The 20,276-nt window shown below is 41.1% G+C and overlaps 1 protein-coding gene across 1 annotated transcript in view; it reads left to right on the top strand.

Moving 5' to 3' along the window:
• LOC138369290 (nephrin-like) overlaps nt 1-20,276 on the top strand; it is a 277,270-nt gene that overhangs the window by 222,484 nt on the left and 34,510 nt on the right. Inside the window, exons 7-10 of the mRNA XM_069332387.1 lie at nt 453-572; nt 1,328-1,513; nt 7,210-7,321; nt 9,955-10,130. Coding sequence (XP_069188488.1) covers nt 453-572; nt 1,328-1,513; nt 7,210-7,321; nt 9,955-10,130 — 594 coding nt within the window. The remainder of the gene's footprint in view (nt 1-452; nt 573-1,327; nt 1,514-7,209; nt 7,322-9,954; nt 10,131-20,276) is intronic.

Here is a 20,276-nt window from a genome sequence, read left to right as displayed (position 1 = left end):
ATTATGATTTTAATTTGCAAGTGAGAAAAATTGGTTGGCTGCTGAAAATATTTTATGTGCGCTTGTAATCACCTAACTTGGGTTTTCGACGATGGGCTTTAGCTCTTTGGTCCCCGCCTGTTAATGTTCGATTCACTTGTTTGTAGTTCTCAGAACAAAATGTGCACAGCCTACTTAGCAAACTTTATTTGCTTCTCTTATACTGGCAAAATAATATATATTATATATATATATATATATATATATATATATATATATATATATATATATATATATATATATATATATATATATATATATATATATATATATATATATATAATCTCAGCAACATCATAAGCCGTCATTTAGCACATTATTTGTATTATAAATGAATCATCTATAACTTCATCTCCAGCCTGAGATGCTGAGGAACAGCATCTGATCTGCTCATCTCTTGTTTCCTCCCCCAGATGCTCCGAGAATGGTGAGCATCACGGGTCCCTCCCAAGTAGAAGAGGGGAAGACTCTCGACCTTACCTGCACTACCAGCGTCTCCAACCCGCCTGCCTCTCTCAGCTGGTCTGTGGCAGGTGGGTATGGAAGGAAGGTCGGCAGATACGCGAAGTTGTAGTGTCTAGCAGGACACTTCTCCAAAATGATAAGTTGAGAGATAGAGAGAGAACTAGAGAGATTCACATATACAACAATATATATGAGCAAAATATAGACTGTTTCACTCTACTAATAGTCAATATTTTGTATTATTGTTATTGCAACCATAAACTCCAATCTGACGAAAAAACTGAGAAACTCAGACACACGTAATTTCCATCAATTAATACACAGTGTTAATATAAATAATCCTAAATATCACTCCTCCCCCCCCTGCTCATCTAGATTATCATAGGCCTATATATTCCTATATTAGGCCTATAATAGGTTAGGATAGACGGTCTTATTCGCTTTTTTTTAATAGGTTTCTGTAGATGTTTACGTTATTAAGTAAATTATTGATTGGTGTTCTGGTGAAACAGTACATGTTTTGTACGTACTTCAGTCAGTTGCTATATGCACTATGATTTTGAGTTGGTGAGTGAGTGATCGACTGAGTGATAGAAAAAACGAGTGATTAAACAAGCTAGACGGGTTTGTTAACAGCTATTGTGGATTGGGTGAGGATATAGTTGTATTTTCCACATTACCACGCAATACAAAGATACAATCGTTTCCTTTAATCTATTTCTTCAAGGCTAAAATATTCCCTCACCCACCCCCACACCCCACATTCACCCCGCATCCACCCACCCCCATACCCACCCACATCCACCCCCACATCCACCCACAGGAGAGACGATAGAGGAAACGAAGACAGGTGTAGAGAGACGAGAGGACGGAGGCTGGGTGACGTCGTCTCAGCTCACCCGTCACCCGCTGGGACGGGCCAACGCGACGGAGGTGGTGGTCGAATGTCGAGCTGTCAACCCCGCTGTCGAACACGTCGTTAAGAAGATCAAGATTATCACCATCACTAGTGAGTTCTTAGTGACGGAGGGGGGGGGACGGACTTAGAGCTAACCATTCTCATAGTTTATATTTAATCTTATTCAACTAGTTTTCCCTGAAACATGATCTGCTAATGTGTTTACAACCAGGTCATCAATTACTGCTGGTGTCGAACGAAGGGAATCATTTACAGGATCGCGTGGGCGCGCGTGTTACCAAACTGTCAACTTTGCGTACTTCTCTTACCTGTAGTATGGAAGATTGGTTTCCAAGGGTTATGATCGAAAACTTGTCGACCCTAGAGAATGTCAGTCACTAATATGAAGCTCACACACACAGACTTTACCCCTTCCCCTCCTCCCCCCCCCCACACACACACAGAACACCCCCCCCCCCCACTCTCCCAAATCACACACACACACACACACACACACACACACACACACACACATACCTCACTCCTACCCCATGTCCATGTACTCAACCCACAGTTCACTCTCTTACTGGTTCACTAACCCCTTCTCAACCTCTAACCTCATTCGCAAATCCTCTATTCAAAAGTAAATCAAACCCATTAACCATTTTCCCAGCTTACCAATTCCCTGGCCATACAGTACCAAACTAAGAAATCGTCACACAATGGATAAAGAAGATATCCCTTTGCTGCAAATAACATATTTGCTTGCATTCCTGTAAACGGGAATGCAAACAAAAGATATTCTTCCTAAAATCATGTTCATAAGGAATAACAAGAAGGAATTACAAGAAGCAATTGCAACAGATAAGGAATTACAAAGGAGGTGACCCAACTCTAGGAACAGACAAACAAGTAAAAACAATGCAACTGCACTCACAGAAACAAATTGTTTGGAGATATAACCAATGTTGTAACCAAAAAAACGAGAAGGGGGAGGAAGAAAAGGAGTAATCCTATTGATCAAGGAGGGCTAGAAATTTAGGGAGCTCGGAATCTCAGTTTCTAAAAGATTCAGTTACAATATCAAAGGGAACCATTACCATGGGAGGACCCACGACAATAGGGTGATATACAGTCGTCCACGAAAAGACAGATGACACATACAGAAATATTACAAAAACAATAGGACAGTTATTACTATCCTAAAAAGAGCAGCAGCAAATACAAACAAATGGGTTTCGACTCCAGATCATTGGGGGATTTTGTATCCATGGTGAGATAGAATTGGAGAAAATTAATCTTTATGAGAGTAAAGACTCGTGGAGAGTTTATTTCAAGGAATCGGCAACGTTAAACTTGCTTAGTCAACATATCAATGGACCCACTTGATAAGGCAGACAGATTTAAACAGTTAATCCCATTAAATAAGTCACACCAAACCTCTCACTCACTCACACTTCTCACTCTCATTCGCAAATTTTGAGAGTGAAGGAAGTAGGTAGAAAAATTTATGTCATGGGGGGAATTGAAGGAGTTGTTGTGATATTGATATTTGTTATGTCTCTCTCTCTCTCTCTCTCTCTCTCTCTCTCTCTCTCTCTCTCTCTCTCTCTCTCTCTCTCTCTCTCTCTCTCTCTCTCTCTCTCTCCTCTCTCTCCTCTCTCTCTCTCTCTCTCTCTCTCTCTCTCTCTCTCTCTCTCTCTCTCTCTCTCTCTCCTCTCTCTCTCTCCCTCTCTCTCTCCCCTTCTCCCTTTCTCCTTCTCCCTCTCACCCATATTCTCTGATACCTCTATATTCCAGAATGCCTCCCTCTCTCTCCCTCGCCCTCCAGCAACCCGCCACAGAGAGAAGCTGTTCACCTTCATTGAAGTAAAGATCATTTAAGTTAATCATAATAAAGATTACCTTAAAATTATTTTAAATTATCATTTTTTTTTGGGGGGGAGGGTATCCGTAGATTGTTATATTTTGATCCGTGTCCAATTGAGTTTATCTGTTATTTTTCCTCTCGTTTTAATTAAGCCTGGTTAGTAGTTGGTCTTAAAGGCTGTCAATTTTTAGGGTGTTGTTAAAGTCTATCAATCTAATTTATATAGGCCTTAAAGACCTCTGGAAGGTCATTAAGGTCAATATCAACTTCTGAAAGGATATTAAAGTTGCTAAAAAAGCTTATTGATCGAGCAGCAAGCATACCCTAGTCTGTGTTCAGGGCTAAAGTAACCTTTTTGTCTTTACCACAAGGTAAACACAATATATCAGTCAGTTGACCTTTATCAGTCAGTTGAGTGTCCGGTGTTGGGCCTTATAGGATTATCAATCATGGGAGGAGTTATTAAAACCATTATAATAACTTATTGCCCAACCTGAAAGTATACTTTAGTCCTGAACAGGTCTAAAGGAAACTCTCAGTGTATTTAGAACGAGAAAGATGTATACACTTCTCGATGGTGTATATCCTAATCCTTATACCAGTTTTAGTTTCATAATTTGGCAAGGATTTACTCAGCCATTTTTCATACCAATGCGCGTCTGCTAGTTTATATAACTTTATTATTATTGTTTTCCTCTTGGGTCTTTTCAGTAATCTTTTGTAAAGCTGCATTCTTTGTTTCGTAATTCATACGTTTTTCAGTTGTTTTTTATTTTCACCTTATCTCTCTATCCATTTATCTTATTTTATTTGTTATCAGCAACAGTCGGTAGATATGAGCAACATTGAGTAGATTCAGTAGAGTCAGAGTAGAGGGCTGAGCCAATCAGTACACTATGCATTAAGTTACCAAAGTGCAAGTCTGAATTGTTGTGAAGATTCACTCAGAGCAGTAGGTAGTCTTGTTAGGGGTTCAAGGGCCTCTGGGGACTCAAGGGCAAGTATAGTGGGTAAATAAACTCGGTTCAGCGGATTGAGATAGTCATTACAGTAGCTCAGAGCCAATCAGTAAGTGAACATTGCTGATACAGAACTCTGCAAAGGAATTCTCCACTCGCGTTGCACAGACACTCTGGAAGATCAAGCTTAAGCCCGAGTGAAACACGTGCACTTACTTGCAACCGCTGACACACATTTTCGGGAGACTGTATTGTGTTGTTTTTGGGGTGTAGTCAATGTCCCGAGACACTGTACTCGCCTAATTGTGCTTGCTGGAATTCAGTCTCGGCTATTTGGTCGCGCTTCTCAACTGTCAATCAACTGGTGTATAGGTTCCTAAGCCTACTGGGCTTAGGAACCATATCTACACGAAACTGTGTATGGAGTCTGTCTCAACCTCATCACTTCCTAGTGCATTCCATTTGTTAACAACTCTGTCACTGAAAATGTTCTTTCTAATGTCCCTGTGACTCATTTGGGTACCTAATTTCTACATGTGTGTGCCCCTTTAGTTAAATAAACTGTCTTTATATACCCTATCAATTCCTCTGAGAATCTGTATTTTGTGATCATATCTCCTCTAACTCTTCTGTCTTCCAGCGACGTGAGGTTTAGGTCCCGTAGTCTTTCTTCGTAGGTCATACCCCTCAGCTCGGGTATTAGTTTGGTCGCAAACCTCTGAACCTTCTCCAATTTACTCATGTGCTTGACGAGATATGGACTCCATGCTGGAGCTGCATACTTCAGGATTGGTCTGACATACGTAGTATACAATGTTCTGAGTGATTCCTTATCCAAGTTTCTGAAGGCTGTTCTTATGTTGGACAACCTGGCATATGCCGCTGATAATATCCTCTTGATATGGGCTTCAGGGGACACATCTCATGTGTTCCCTGTGTCACACGCGTCACGTGACATCAACCCCCCCCCCCCTTAGGTCTTTTTCTCCTTCTGATTCTTGAAGAATTTCATCTCCTAAATGATACCTTGTATTTGGTCTCTTGATCCCTACACCTATCTTCATTACTTTACATTTGTTCGGGTTAAACTCTAACAACCATTTGTTCGACCATTCCATCAGTTTGTCCAGGTCTTCATGAAGCCTCAAGCTGTTCTCCTCTGTCTTAATCCTTCTCATAACTTTGACATCATCAGCAAACATTGACTTGAGAGAAATGAGTCTATATCCTCTGGAAGATCATTTACGTATATCAGAAACAGGATAGGTCCGAGTTCAGAGCCCTGTGGGACTCCACTGGTGACTTCATGCCAGTTTAAGGTCTCACTCCTCACAGTAACTCTCTGCTTCCTATTGCTTAGGTACTCCCTTATCCACCCACTTACTCTTCCCTGTTTGTCCAATTGGGCTGAACGGTTAAGCGACGGACTCGTTTCATGCAGGTCGGCGTTCAATCTCCGACCGTCCAAGTGGTTGTGCACCATTCCTTCCCCCTGTCCCATCCCAAATCCTTATCCTCACCCCTTATAGGTGCTATATAGACGTAATGGCTTGGCGATTTCCTTTTATAGTTCAATTTAATTCAACTGCCTGTTTGTCCCACTACATTCACCAGCCTCTAATGGAGTACTATGTCAAAGGCTATCCGACAGGCCAAGAAAATGCAGTCTGCCTACCTTTCTCTTTCTTGCTTAATCTTTGTCACCTGATCGTAGAATTCTATAAAACCTGTGAGACAAGATCTGCCCTTCCTAAACCCTTGTTGGTGGTGTGTTACAAAATCCCTTGTCTCCAGATGTGCTACTAGTTTTTTCTCACGATCTTCTCCATCACCTTGCACGGTATACAAGTTAGGGACACTGGCCTGTAGTTCAGTGCCTCTTGTCTGTCGCCCAGTTTGTATATTAGTACTACATTAGCTGTCTTCCACATTTCTGGTAGGTCTCCCGTCTCCAGTGATTTACCATGCAGAGTGACAAGGAAAGTGCTTCTGTACACTTTTTCAGTACCCATGGCGAGATTCCGTCTGGACCAAGAGCCTTTCTCACGTCCAATTCCAAAAGATGTCTCATAACCTTATCTCTGGTCATTTCAAACCCTTCCCCGGCTGCCTGGTTTAATGTCTGGCTGACTGTGTGTTAGAGGCTTTACAAGAATGTACCATAAAATTCCCAAAATATATACTTTCACAACCCAATGTACCTTCTTGTATGTGTATATATGTGTATATTTTTTCCTCGAAATTTTTTAAGTTGATCATTTCCATAACCTGATATTATGTTAATTACATTGTGTGCCAGAATTTTGTGTTCATTGATAACATTTAAGTAAGACGTAATATATATTATGTTTTGTGATATCTGATTTATGACCTGCGTAATTTTGATATCGTTGTGCAGCCTTTTTTATTTCAGTTTTTTTTTTTTTTGCATTTATGAGACACGACTCGCTATAATTATAGATTTTTATTGTTTTTTTTTGTTCATAACTTTTTTACCCATTGTCCCTTGACGTAATACTCCGTTACACTCCCCATGATATCACACTATTAGACATAATTATTTGACACCAGTATTACGTCAAATAATTACGTATTCCAGTTTTATTTTATTCCAGAATTACCATATCCCAGTCACGTAATTTTATATTATATTATATATATATATATATATATATATATATATATATATATATATATATATATATATATAATATAATATAATATAATATAATATATAAAATTGTATCATGCATTGTATCATGCAACATTGTTGCATGATACAATGCCACTAATACAATTTCCCTTAAAGCTGACTGTTTTGAACATCTCGACACAAGCAAAAAATAAAATCATGTAAAAAAATGTCTATTCCCCCACGCTTTCGTCAGCTGTGACCTTACGCTATTCTCGATAACCTTTAACCCTTTGCTGGCGCTGTTGACTAACCTTCCCTCCCCTTCCCCCCCCCCCCTACATAGAGCCGCCGGGGGTGCCTGTATTCGAAGATGACCTTCAGAGAGAGGTCATCGCTGGCACCACGCTCCAGGTGACCTGTACCACCACGGGAGGTCATCCACCTCCGACTGTGAGGTGAGTGAGAATGGTGAAACTTTCTGATGGGGTTACTGCTTGTATTTTTTCTAGTTGGCTTTTCTCCGTCTCTTTTAGCACCTTTCGACATTTCTCAGCACCTTTCGATCTCTTTCAACCCTTTTCGACTTCCGTCAGCCCCTTTCAACCTCTTTTAACCTTTTATACCCCAAAAATGAATCCCTATCCTTTTTTTCAGCACTTTTTCTGAAGTTAATAATTTTCACGTTTCATTATTTTTTTTTAGTCCTAATTATCACCACTTTTCAATTACACGCTTAATCATTCTTCTTCTTTTACTCCTTGTTACCGTTTCTCAGATTTAAAAAATAAAATCCCCTTATATAGCAAAAAATCTTCAACTCGATATTTATGAATTTTGAATAAATGAAATTTAATTTGTTGAAATGTACTTTATAGGGACTACAAATCTGCTTGCTATATCAGGAAAGGGATTTTTTATATATATATAATTTGAAGTGTGCTAAATGAAAAAGTAGCGGGCGTAGTACAGAAATTTATATATTCGTAGTAATATACATAACATTTCCCATTTTGAAGTGAAGTTTGTAACCCTTTCCGCTTTCAGAGAAGATATTCTGGCATCGAGTGAGTAAATGCATTTGATTACAAACCTGTACAGGCAGAAAACTCAGACCCAGACGAGAATACTAGAAAACTAAATACTTTCAACAGAGAAAGTGTAAACACATAGAGAGAGGGAGAGAGAGAGTAAGCAAGATAAAAAGTGAGGGTAAGATAGTAAAAGAAGGAGAGAAAGAGTGTGTATGAGAGAGAGTGAAAAAAGAGAACGAAAGAGAGAGTAAAAGAGAATGAGAGATAGTAAACGAGTAAAAGAGAATGAGAGAAAGAAAACGAGTAAAAGAGAGAGAGAGAGAGTAAAAGAGAATGAGAGAAAGTAAACGACTAAAAGAGAGTAAAAGAGAGCAGAAAAGAGAGAGTTAAAGAGAGAAAGAGAGGATTCAGAGATCTGGAACTCGTTAGGAGGGGATCAGAAACAACATTGGAATTCGTCACCCAGGGTTTAAAGGTCTCCGCGAGGTACATAAAGACTGGACACTCGCTAGAAGGATTTCAGAAACTCATTTAGGACCACAGAACTTTAAACATTTACAGGGGGAGTCTCATAGTCCAAGAATACTTCGAAGGATTTCAAGAACCTTAAATTCTTGAAATGGCTCCGTGTTCCTGGAATTCTTTAACGGAAATCATAAACGTAGAACGAGTTAAATAGCATTGTTACCTGGACTTAATATTATTCCTAAGAGGACTTCGAATTCGTCGAAGTCTCGAGGTAATTGAATCTTAACGAAGAAGTGATCTTGCCTTTACCTTGATCGAAAGTCCGAATAAATTGAGCTTCTTCGTGGAACTTAAAAATCTTGAAAATCTTGGAGAACCTTCAGAAACCATCAAACGACGTTGGTTCGTTAGAATTTAATGGAAAGTCTCCAGGCTTTAAAGCTCATTAAGTGTATTCACGAACCTGCAGTTCAAATTATATATATATATATATATATATATATATATATATATATATATATATATATATATATATATATATATATATATATACATGACTGAAAACTCACACCCCAGAAGTGACTCGAACCCATACTCCCAGGAGCAACGCAACTGGTAACTACAGGGCGCCTTAATCCGCTTGACCATCACGGCCGGACAAAAGGAAGTGATAGCCGAAGCTATTTGAACCACTTCCCCGCCGGCAACTTGGATGGTAATCTTGGGCATAGCATTTCACCAAATCACCTCATTCTTTGGGGCACACGTGAGGAACACAAATGCGAACAAGCCTGAATGGTCCCCAGTGGGGAAGTGGTTCAAATAGCTTCGGCTATCACTTCCTTTTGTCCGGCCGTGATGGTCAAGCGGATTAAGGCGCCCTGTAGTTACCAGTTGCGTTGCTCCTGGGAGTATGGGTTCGAGTCACTTCTGGGGTGTGAGTTTTCAGTCGCATATAGTCCTGGGGACCATTCAGGCTTGTTCGCATATATATATACATATATATATATATATATATATATATATATATATATATATATATATATATATATATATATATATATATATATATATTATATATATATATAAGATATTTCCAGATAAGGAAATCCATCTTATGATTTCATAACCTTGCAATTTACAGAAGGACTTCAGGAACTTAGATCCAATCAAATTTTGTTTTGGGTAACAGAAACTGGAAATTACGACCACCACTTGATCGGTATCTTGTTATAATGAGCCTTGAGTTACTTTGTAAAATATATATATACGTTCTGGTAAATCACAGTGATCCTTGCTAGATTATTAATTATATTTTTCTTTAATAAATAACGCAGTTGAATCTTTGCAAACTAAGACAATTATAGATTAATTAAGGGTTTAGATATTTGTTTAAATGTAAACGCTCATATACATTTTTTAATGAAGCTATTACAGTTAATTTTAAAACTCAGAACCCTGTGGTAACTCGGCTGACTTAATTAGAAACTCAAGGACGGGTCAGGAACACGGACGACACTAAGAGGAACATGAACAACCGCGTGAACACGTAATATTTTATAACATTGTGTCGCTCTTTCCTCCCACAGGATTTACAAGGAGTCGGAAGCGCTTCTGACGGAACTCCAGCGGGAGGGCAACCTGACGAGGGCCCGGGCCGAGGTCGAGCTCTCGCCTGGCGACAACGGCGCCAAAGTTACCTGTGACGCCAGCACCTCCCCTCACACTGCCCCCCTGACCACCTCCGTCGTCCTCACCGTCCTCTGTGAGTCTAGAGGGACACCATCTCTCACCTTCCCTAACATTAGCTAGGGATGTTAGGGGACCCGCAGAGTACGTGAGGTACTGTGTCAGCTATACATTACTTCCTGTACTACTATGAGTGTTATAAATCTTGATCATTGGTGGGAAGGTTAACAACTATTTTTGTCAACGTGTCATACTTTCTCTTACTACTTAATATTTTTCCATCCAGGTATTATTATAGTGTTTATCTAGGGACTTGTGTGGGTTCTTTTCGTATCATTTTCTATTCTTTTATCATATACTATTTTCTGCGATTGCTTGTTAAGCAAGTGTCAGAACTCTTGGTTTCTTACTACAACACGTGTGTGTAATAAAAAATGTATATAATATTCTTAGCAAATATTAATTATTTGCATAATATGGAAAATTTTAAAACAATTCAACATATCCATATTAAAATTTAGAATAACGAAGAATCACATTTGTGCCGATAAATCACAAACAGAAGCAAAAAATAACGACATGAACCGTAATTACCAGAGGCACACATGACTATAACAAATCGCTGATCCTCAAGTGACCTTAATCACCTGTGCTTTTACGTGCCTCTTCACCTAGAGCCACCAGCTCCTCGCTAGAGTTGTCTCTCATATATGCCACATTGACATTCTCCTGGCCAAACACGCCTTCTCCCCTACACCCAGGGTGTGGGCCCCGTACACAACACCTCGAACACACAAGATACAGTGTTTCTTCCCAGTCACACAACCACTCTGAAGCAACTAAATAGTTCACTTTATTCACTTACCTTCAGTTGTTCAGGACGTTTCACTTGTTATTTTATGCTCTGCATTCATCATCACGCCCAAGACACGGACATCGCCACGGCTGGAAGAGAAAAGGAATAAGGAGAACATGTTAATGCCACACACAATTTTAAAGGAGAATTGGTAAACGAGACAAAAAAGACAAATTAGACAGGAGTCAGGAAAAAAAACTTTAGTATGAGTTATAAATTTAAATAGGTTAGATATAGTAGTGGTGTATGTCAACTGAGCACAATGTTTACCAAAAATATGATCAGAAATACGAGAGAGGCGAGTCGTTGTAATGTTTGAGAGGCAGGGCTTGGGAGCTAGGGTACGATCCTTCAATCGCTTCTAGGCACGTGCGTCTAATTAGTATTTCTAGTCAATATACGAAGGCGGGAACATCTAAACGAGTATACACACACACACACACACACACACAGAGCTCTGGCTCTACCAAACACCCAGAGCTCAACTCCCGCAAACACAACAAGATGAGTACACACACACACACACAAATTAGTAGTTTCAAAGCGTTGTATGACAAAGAGTGCTGGGTAGACAAAGGTAAAGTTACCTTTAGTTACTGGGTAACTGGGTAGTTACCCAGTAAGTTACCCAGTTACCTAGTTACTGGGTAAAGTTACCTAGCAGTAAATAGGTACATGGGAGTTAGTCAGGTGTCACGGGCTGCTTCCTGGGGGTGGAGGCCTGGTCGAGGACCGGGCCGCGGGGACACTAAAAAAAGACCCGAAATCATCTCAAGATAGACGGGACACCACGAGCGTAGCTCTCATCCTGTAACTACACTTAGGTAATTACACACACACACACACACACACACACACACACACACACACACACACACACACACACACACACACACACACACACACACACACACACACGCCATGGATTCAGGTAGGGAAAAATCATGTTTTACGAATCTATTCGAGTTTTAGGATGAAATGACAATGATAATACAAATGAGAGAAGGGTTCACCGACTGTGTTTACCTTGACCAAAAGCGTTACACAAAGTCACACGTGAAAAAAATAACCTGTACGAGCTGGAAAACAGGGCTGGCATTATTTACAGATTGCTTGGATAGCTCAGAGGATATCTTTTTGTGGCGCAGGAAACCTAAAGTGAAACCCATTTTATTCCCGATATATACAAAAGACCAGAGAGAGAGTAAATAGGATCATGTGAATTCACACATCGGTTGTAGTAAAATTCACACATCATAGATTGACGGTTGAGAGGCGGGACCAAAGAGCCAATGCTCAACCCCCACAACTAGGTGAGTACAACATAAAACAACAATTGTGAAAATTTATAACTAATCGAGTAGATTTGTTAATTGCTTTAAAAAATGAGAGTGAGAAGAAAAGTGAGCTCAAACTCACTTAGTTGTCCATCCACATGGACTGGCTGGTAGAACGACGACCTGGCTTCATGCAGGCCGGTGTTCGATCCTCGACGGTCCAAGCGGTTGGCACTATTCCTCCCTACTGTCCTCATATCCCACGACCTATCCTGTCCCCACTTCCCTTCCCTGTAGTATGTAGGCTTAGTGCTTTCTCTCCTTAGCGCTCCTGGATGGAGGTTAGGCGGATCATGTCATCATGGACGAACATGATAACAAAGTTTAAAAGATAGTCTATGATACTATCATTGGAAAAGGAGAGACAAATAAATGGAACGATCTGAAAAAAGAGATTGCATAGATAAATTAGAAGAAACAATAGATGGAAAGGTGGAGTTTGGGAGCCATTGCTCAACCCTGTATTCGGAACTCTGTAAATTCAACAAGATCAGTACTCACACACACACACACACACACACACACACACACACACACACACACACACACACACACACACACACGCACACACACACACACACACACACACACACACACACACACACACACACACGCACACACACACACACACACACACATGTCAGAAAGCCTTTGATACAGTGCCACACAAGAGGCTAGTGCGAAAGTTGGAGATGCAGGCTGGAGTGAGAGGGAAGGTACTCCGGTGGATAGAGGAGTACCTAAGCAACAGGAGACAACGAGTCTGTGTGAGGGGTGAGGTCTCAGATTGGCGAGACGTCACAAGTGGAGTCCCGCAGGGGTCAGTCCTTGGACCTATACTGTTTCTGGTATATGTAAATGATCTCCCAGAGGGTTTAGATTCGTTCCTCTCAATGTTTGCCGACGATGCAAAAATTATGAGGAGGATTGAAACAGAGGATGATAGTAGGAGGCTACAAGATGATCTGGATAGACTGAGTGAATGGTCCAACAAATGGCTGTTGAAGTTCAACCCGAGTAAATGCAAAGTAATGAAACTAGGCAGTGGAAACAGGAGGCCAGGCACAGGATACAGAATAGGAGATGAAGTACTTAATGAAACAGACAGAGAGAAAGATCTAGGAGTTGATATCACACCAAACCTGTCTCCTGAAGCCCCCATAAAGAGAATAACGTCTGCGGCATATGCGAGGCTGGCTAACATCAGAACGGCGTTCAGGAACCTGTGTAAGGAATCATTAAGAATCTTGTACACCACATATGTAAGACCAATCCTGGAGTATGCGGCCCCAGCATGGAGCCCGTACCTTTTCAAGCACAAGACGAAGCTGGAAAAAGTCCAAAGGTATGCTACTAGACTAGTCCCAGAACTAAGAGGCATGAGTTATGAGGAAAGGCTGCGGGAAATGCACCTTACGACACTGGAAGACAGAAGAGTAAGGGGGGACATGATCACAACCTACAAAATCCACAGGGGAATCGACCTGGTAAACAAGGATGAACTATTCAACACTGGTGGGACGCGAACAAGGGGACACAGGTGGAAGCTGAGTACCCAAATGAGCCACAGAGACGTTATAAGGAACTTTTTCAGTGTCAGAGTAGTTAGTAAATGGAATGCATTAGGAAGTGATGTGGTGGAGGCTGACTCCATACACAGCTTCAAATGTAGATATGATAGAGCCCAATAGGCTCAGGAATCTGTACACCAGTTGATTGACGGTTGAGAGGCGGGACCAAAGAGCCAGAGCTCAACCCCCGCAAGCACAATTAGGTGAGTACACACACACACACACACACACACACACACACACACACACACACACACACACACACACACACACACACACACACACGCACACGCACGCACACACACACACAGTGAGAAAGAAAGAGTGAGTGGAAAAAATATTTCTAAAAAGTCTTTAAATGGAAAGAAAATATACTATCCCCCAAATTATTTTGTTTGGAAAAAATCTATCATATGAAAGATCTCTAGAATGTAAAATTTATATAAAAAACACATCAAAACAGCCTGCGCATATAAAGATAAAAAAATTCTCTAGCCGATGAAAAATTTAATCCCAACAAAAATTCCCTCCCAAAGCAAACATTCTTTTTACCCATAAAACTCACATTGAATGAAAAAGTTTATTATCTTAAAACAAATATATTATTTAACAGATCACAAATATTTCATGAACTAAAATTATGATATAAATATATAAAATGCATTCTTCCATTTATATATAATTATACACATAATAATAGCAATACCAATTATAACAGCAGTGTCAAACTCATGAATGAAACCAGAGTACAGAGTATAATTCCGGGAACCGCGTTCGAGGCCTTACGAGCGTACAGGCCTAGTGGACAGCAATTGGGAGTCGTGGTCCTTAGACCCCGGGTTCGATTCTCGACTGAAGCAGAAATAAATGGGCAGAATTTCTTTTACCTGGTGGTTCTGTTTACCTAGCAGTACATAGGTACCAGAGAGTTAGACAGCTGCTACGGGATGCTTCCTAGGGATTTATGTGTATGTGTTAGAGAGAAATATATGTAGTAGACATAATAGAGGAACAATAGATTGGTTAGAAAGGCTGGCTCCAAGAGCTAATAGCTCGATTATGCGGACATAATTAGTATATATACGTAACTAGGAGGGGGGGGGGGTTACCTGGAGGTACTTTCTCAGTCACATCTCCCTCTCTCCCTCTCTCCCTCGCTCCCTCTCAATCCCCTCCCACTCTCGCTCGTTCCCTCTCCCTCTCTCCAACATAATAATTGGCCACGTTGCCGCCATAGATTAGTGACCAAAACGTGCAGGCACTTCAGTAAACATTAAAAGATAACTGGATTATACTAAATTAATTGCAAGTAATTCAAATGGAGATTAATAAATATATGGGTGTAATTAAGACCTTAATTATAATAGACAATTATACAGACACACAGACAGTTCTTTCTTTCAACAAGCAAATACAACTGAAGTGTAAATACTGTTAATTATTAATTATGCAGAATATTGGTGATAATAAATAATAATTATTTAATTTACTTCATTACTGAAATTGTCATTCTAATATCAATGATCACAACAGTTTATTATATATATATATATATATATATATATATATATATATATATATATATATTATATATATATATATTATATAATATAGATCAATACTTTCGTCACTACTCTGAATGTGGATACAAGAAGATAGCAGGAAATAAATGACTAAAATGTACATATGTGAAACCAGTAGTAAACATCCGCAAAGTTTTAAGCACAAGCTTGCACTGTAAGCTTTAAGTTTACCGAGCCCTAAGCCTGGGAGCCTGGGGCGTAGTGAGGACCTCAGCAGGGTGTCAGGAGGGCTGCAGGAAGGCAGTTAACATGGGAGCTTTAAGCTTGCCCAATGCCTCGAGTACGCCCGGAGCGCCCCTTTGGCAGATTGCTCTGGGGCATCATCGAGAGGCATCCAGCCTGTTGTTTCAGCCTATCCACGTCCAGGATAGGGGATGAAACATGCTCTAGCCTCTCTCTACAGGAGAGGTCACAGGAGACACCTGTCAGCAAGACTGTTAGAGGTGTACCGGCGCATGTGAGAGGTGTGCCAGCCTGGCCAACATATATATACCTCCGGCAGTGGCTTAGGGAAGAGTGGCTTTGTGCACGTGTTGAATTTTTGAGAGAGAGAGAGAGAGAGAGAGAGAGAGAAAGGAATTGAAGGGAGAGGGAGTGAGGGGAGAGGGAGAGGGTGTGCTTTGGAATGTCTAGTTAAAATATATTGTTATTTCTCTCAAAAACACATGTATTATTTTATTTTATTTTATTCAGGGGTTTTAGGATAAGGGCAAATCATGCACTATTTACCACGAATATAGATATAAAAATACACATGCACTCCTCTCTCTCTCTCTCTCTCTCTCTCTCTCTCTCTCACACACACACACACACACACACACACACACTGAGAGGTATGAGCTACGAGGAAGGGCTAAGGGAGCAGAACCTCACATCCCTGCAAAACAGAAGAGTAAAGGGAGACATGATAACCACTTACAAAATTCTCACGGGAATTGACAGGGTGGACAAAGACAAACTCATAAGCACATGTGGAACACGAACAAGAGGACACAGGTGGAAACGTAGTACCCAAATGAGCCACAGAGACATTAGAAAGAATTTTTTTCAGTGTCAGAGTAGTTAACAAATTGAATACATTAAGCAATGATGTGGTGGAGGCTGACTCCATACACGTTTCAAATGTAGATTTCATAGAGCCCAGTAGGCTCAAGAATCTGTACACCAGTTGATTGAAAGTTGAGAGGCGGGACCAAAGAGCCAAAGCTCAACCCCACCAAGCACAACTAGGTGAGTTAAACTAAGTGAGTACACACACACACACACACACACACACACACAGTAAATGCAAAGTAATGAAACTAGGTGGTGGAAATAGGAGGCCAAACACAGGATACAGAATAGGAGATGAAGTACTTAATGAAACGAACAGAGAGAAAGATCTAGGAGTTGATATCACACCAAACCTGTCTCCTGAAGCCCACATAAAAAGAATAACGTCTGCGGCATATGTGAGGCTGGCTAACATCAGAACGGCGTTCAGGAACCTGTGTAAGGAATCATTCAGAATCTTGTACACCACATATGTAAAACCAATCCTGGAGTATGCGGCCCCAGCATGGAGCCCGTACCTTGTCAAGCACAAGACGAAGCTGGAAAAAGTTCAAAGGTATTCCACTAGACTAGTCCCAGAACTAAGAGGCATGAGTTACGAGGAAAGGCTGCGGGAAATGCACCTTACGACACTTTAAGACAGAAGAGTAAGGGGAGACATGATCACAACCCACAAAATCCTCAGAGGAATCGACCGGGTAAACAAGGATAAACTATTCAACACTGGTGGGACGCGAACAAGGGGACACAGGTGGAAACTGAGTACCCACATGAGCCACAGAGACGTTATAAGGAACTTTTTCAGTGTCAGAGTAGTTAACGGATGGAATGCATTAGGCAGTGATGTGGTGGAGGCTGACTCCATACACAGTTTTAAATGTAGATATGATAGAGCCCAGTAGGCTCAGGAACCTGTACACCAGTTGATTGACAGTTGAGAGGCGGGAGCAAAGAGCCAAAGCTCAACCCCCGCAAGCACAAATAGGTGAGTACAAATAGGTGAGTACACACACACGCACACACGTGTGTATGTGTTGTTGTGTATGTGTGATAAAAATACATGTATTAGACATAATTGAGGAAAAACAGATTGGTTAGAAAGGTGGGGCACAAGACCTAATAGCTCGATTCTGCAGGTACAAATAATAAATACACACAAGCAATTACCACATTCGCACAGTACAACATAACAACGGGCAAATGGGAAGACAGTGAGAGAGAAAGTAGAAAGGAAGGCAAACAGAAGTACCAGAGGAAGAAGGGGGGGGGGGGTATGGAGGGTACTCCTGGGACAAGGAATGCGCTCTGGTCCGTTTGTGTCAAGTCAGAAATTCTGGGAATCGTTGTGAAGTGGTTTTCAATTCAGCAATAATTATGAGGAAGTGAAGATCAAGGGAGGAACAATGAAATAGTCGACAACACGACGAAGAATGAGAAATTGAGACAGACGGGAGAGATAAAGGCGAGAGAGAGAGAGAGAGAGAGAGAGAGAGAGAGAGAGAGAGAGAGAGAGAGAGAGAGAGAGAGAGAGAGAGAGAGAGAGAGAGAGAGAGAGACAGACAGACAGACAGACAGACAGACAGACAGACAGACAGACAGACAGACAGACAGACAGACAGACAGACAGACAGAAAAATAAGAGGGTTGAAAAGAGTGAGAATCAAAAAGAATAAGGAAAGAAATGAAATAAAAATAAAAAATTTGGATAAATTTAAATAATTTTAAATAAAAATTAAAAATAAACAATAAAAAGTAAAAGCATAAAAAATAGAAATACAGAAAGTAGGAAACAGGAAGATAATAAAATAAATGAACAGAAAGAAGTAGAGAGCGAAGATAAAGAGAGACAAGGGACAAGAACTAATATGACGAAGGAGATAAAGAAAATGAGAGGAAGGGAAGACAGACAAGAAGAATAATGAACAAGAAAAGCCGCTAAAGTACAAACAAAATTTATACCAAAAAACTGAACAAATGCAAAAGTTAAATAAAACAGGACAAATTCACGAAAATAATTAATATGCAAGAAAAGAAAAAACAAAGACACTAAAGAAATGTAAAAATAATTTGGAGAGAGAATAAGGTGAGAGGAAAAAATATATGAAAATGTAATCTTTAAAGGATTAGACGTCATTCTTGTTCGGACAACGTCGTGACGTCGTTAATGTTCCAGACAACGTCGTGACGTCGTCAATGTTCCAGACAACGTCGTGACGTCGTCAATTTTCCAGACAACGTCGTGACGTCGTCAATTTTCAGGACAACGTCGTGACGTCGTCAATTTTCCAGACAACGTCGTGACGTCGTCAATGTTCCAGGCAACGTCGTGACGTCGTCAACGTTCCAGGCAACGTCGTGACGTCGTCAACGTTCCAGGCAACGTCGTGACGTCGTCAACGTTCCAGGCAACGTCGTGACGTCGTCAATTTTCCAGGCAACGTCGTGACGTCATCAATGTTCCAGGCAACGTCGTGACGTCGTCAATGTTCCAGACAACGTCGTGACGTCGCCCAGGTTCCAGGCGACACCTTTACGATATTAATGTTTAACGATAAACTTTAATATTAATAGAGCGTCCAGGCAGACTGATGGAAGAGGCGTCTGCCTCTCTCTTTCTCTCCATCAGAGAGAGAGAGAGAGAGAGAGAGAGAGAGAGAGAGAGAGAGAGAGAGAGAGAGAGAGAGAGAGAGAGAGAGAACAGACAGACAGACAGACAGACAGACAGACAGACAGACAGACAGACAGACAGACAGACAGACAGACAGACAGACAGACAGACTGACAGAGACAGATATTTAAGACGCCATGAGACAATGATAACAAGCTTTGCTCCAAGATTCGGAAGCGATTTTTCCTCTGCTTCTGTCCCCCCAACAGTAACTGGGGGACCTGGTTGTAAACCGGCTTGCGGATCATGTTCCAGGGAAATCTGGTAAGGCTTAAGACGAGCATAAGCAAGGCTCTAAACCTGCCAACAAGAGTCGGAAGTCTTCGACTGTGTCAAGCATGGAAGTTAAATATTGAAGTATGACAAAATCTAGTACTCAGCGATTGAGCGCTGAGTAATGAACTTTGACTCCTCCGTCACCATGAAGTTCCTGAACCTGAAGTTCCAGGTGCTGGACCTGAAGTTCCAGGTGCTGGACTGAAGTTCCAGGTGCTGGACCTGAAGTTCCAGGTGCTGAACCTGAAGTTCCAGGTGCTGGACCTGAAGTTCCAGGTGCTGGACCTGAAGTTCCAGGTGCTGAACCTGAAGTTCCAGGTGCTGGACCTGAAGTTCCAGGTGTTGAACCTGAAGTTCCAGGTGCTGGACCTGAAGTTCCAGGTGCTGAACCTGAAGTTCCAGGTGCTGGACCTGAAGTTCCAGGTGCTGAACCTGAAGTTCCAGGTGCTGGACCTGAAGTTCCAGGTGTTGAACCTGGCAAACAAAGGCAGCCAGTCAGGATTATGCATTGTTCTCCCGACTGAGCTGCATCTCTACACTTGACCCAGTTCTGAACATGGTACATAACCATGCAAGTAGATAACCATGGTAGATAACCATAGTAGATAACAATGCAAGTAGATAGCCTTGGTAGATAACCATGCACGAAGACTCGTCTCTCGTTGTGAATGATCCAACTGTTAACTTTATAGCCAGTGTTTAAACACCTCTCTACCTGGGCCAACTTAGCGGGCAGCCTTAAGCTGGCCAGCCCGTCCTCCCGAGCGTTCCAACCGTCACCAAACTTACGTACAAAATTGCCCGAACCTAACCTAACTGAGGACCGATGAATAGAAAACGGGACATTAAGTCCAATTTCTTTTCGATCCGGTATAATT

The sequence above is a fragment of the Procambarus clarkii genome, chromosome 27 (assembly GCF_040958095.1).
Source record: "Procambarus clarkii isolate CNS0578487 chromosome 27, FALCON_Pclarkii_2.0, whole genome shotgun sequence".
NCBI lineage: Eukaryota > Metazoa > Arthropoda > Malacostraca > Decapoda > Cambaridae > Procambarus > Procambarus clarkii.
The sequence above is the reverse complement of the archived record's forward strand: the minus strand, read 5'-3'. Positions and strand labels throughout refer to the sequence as shown.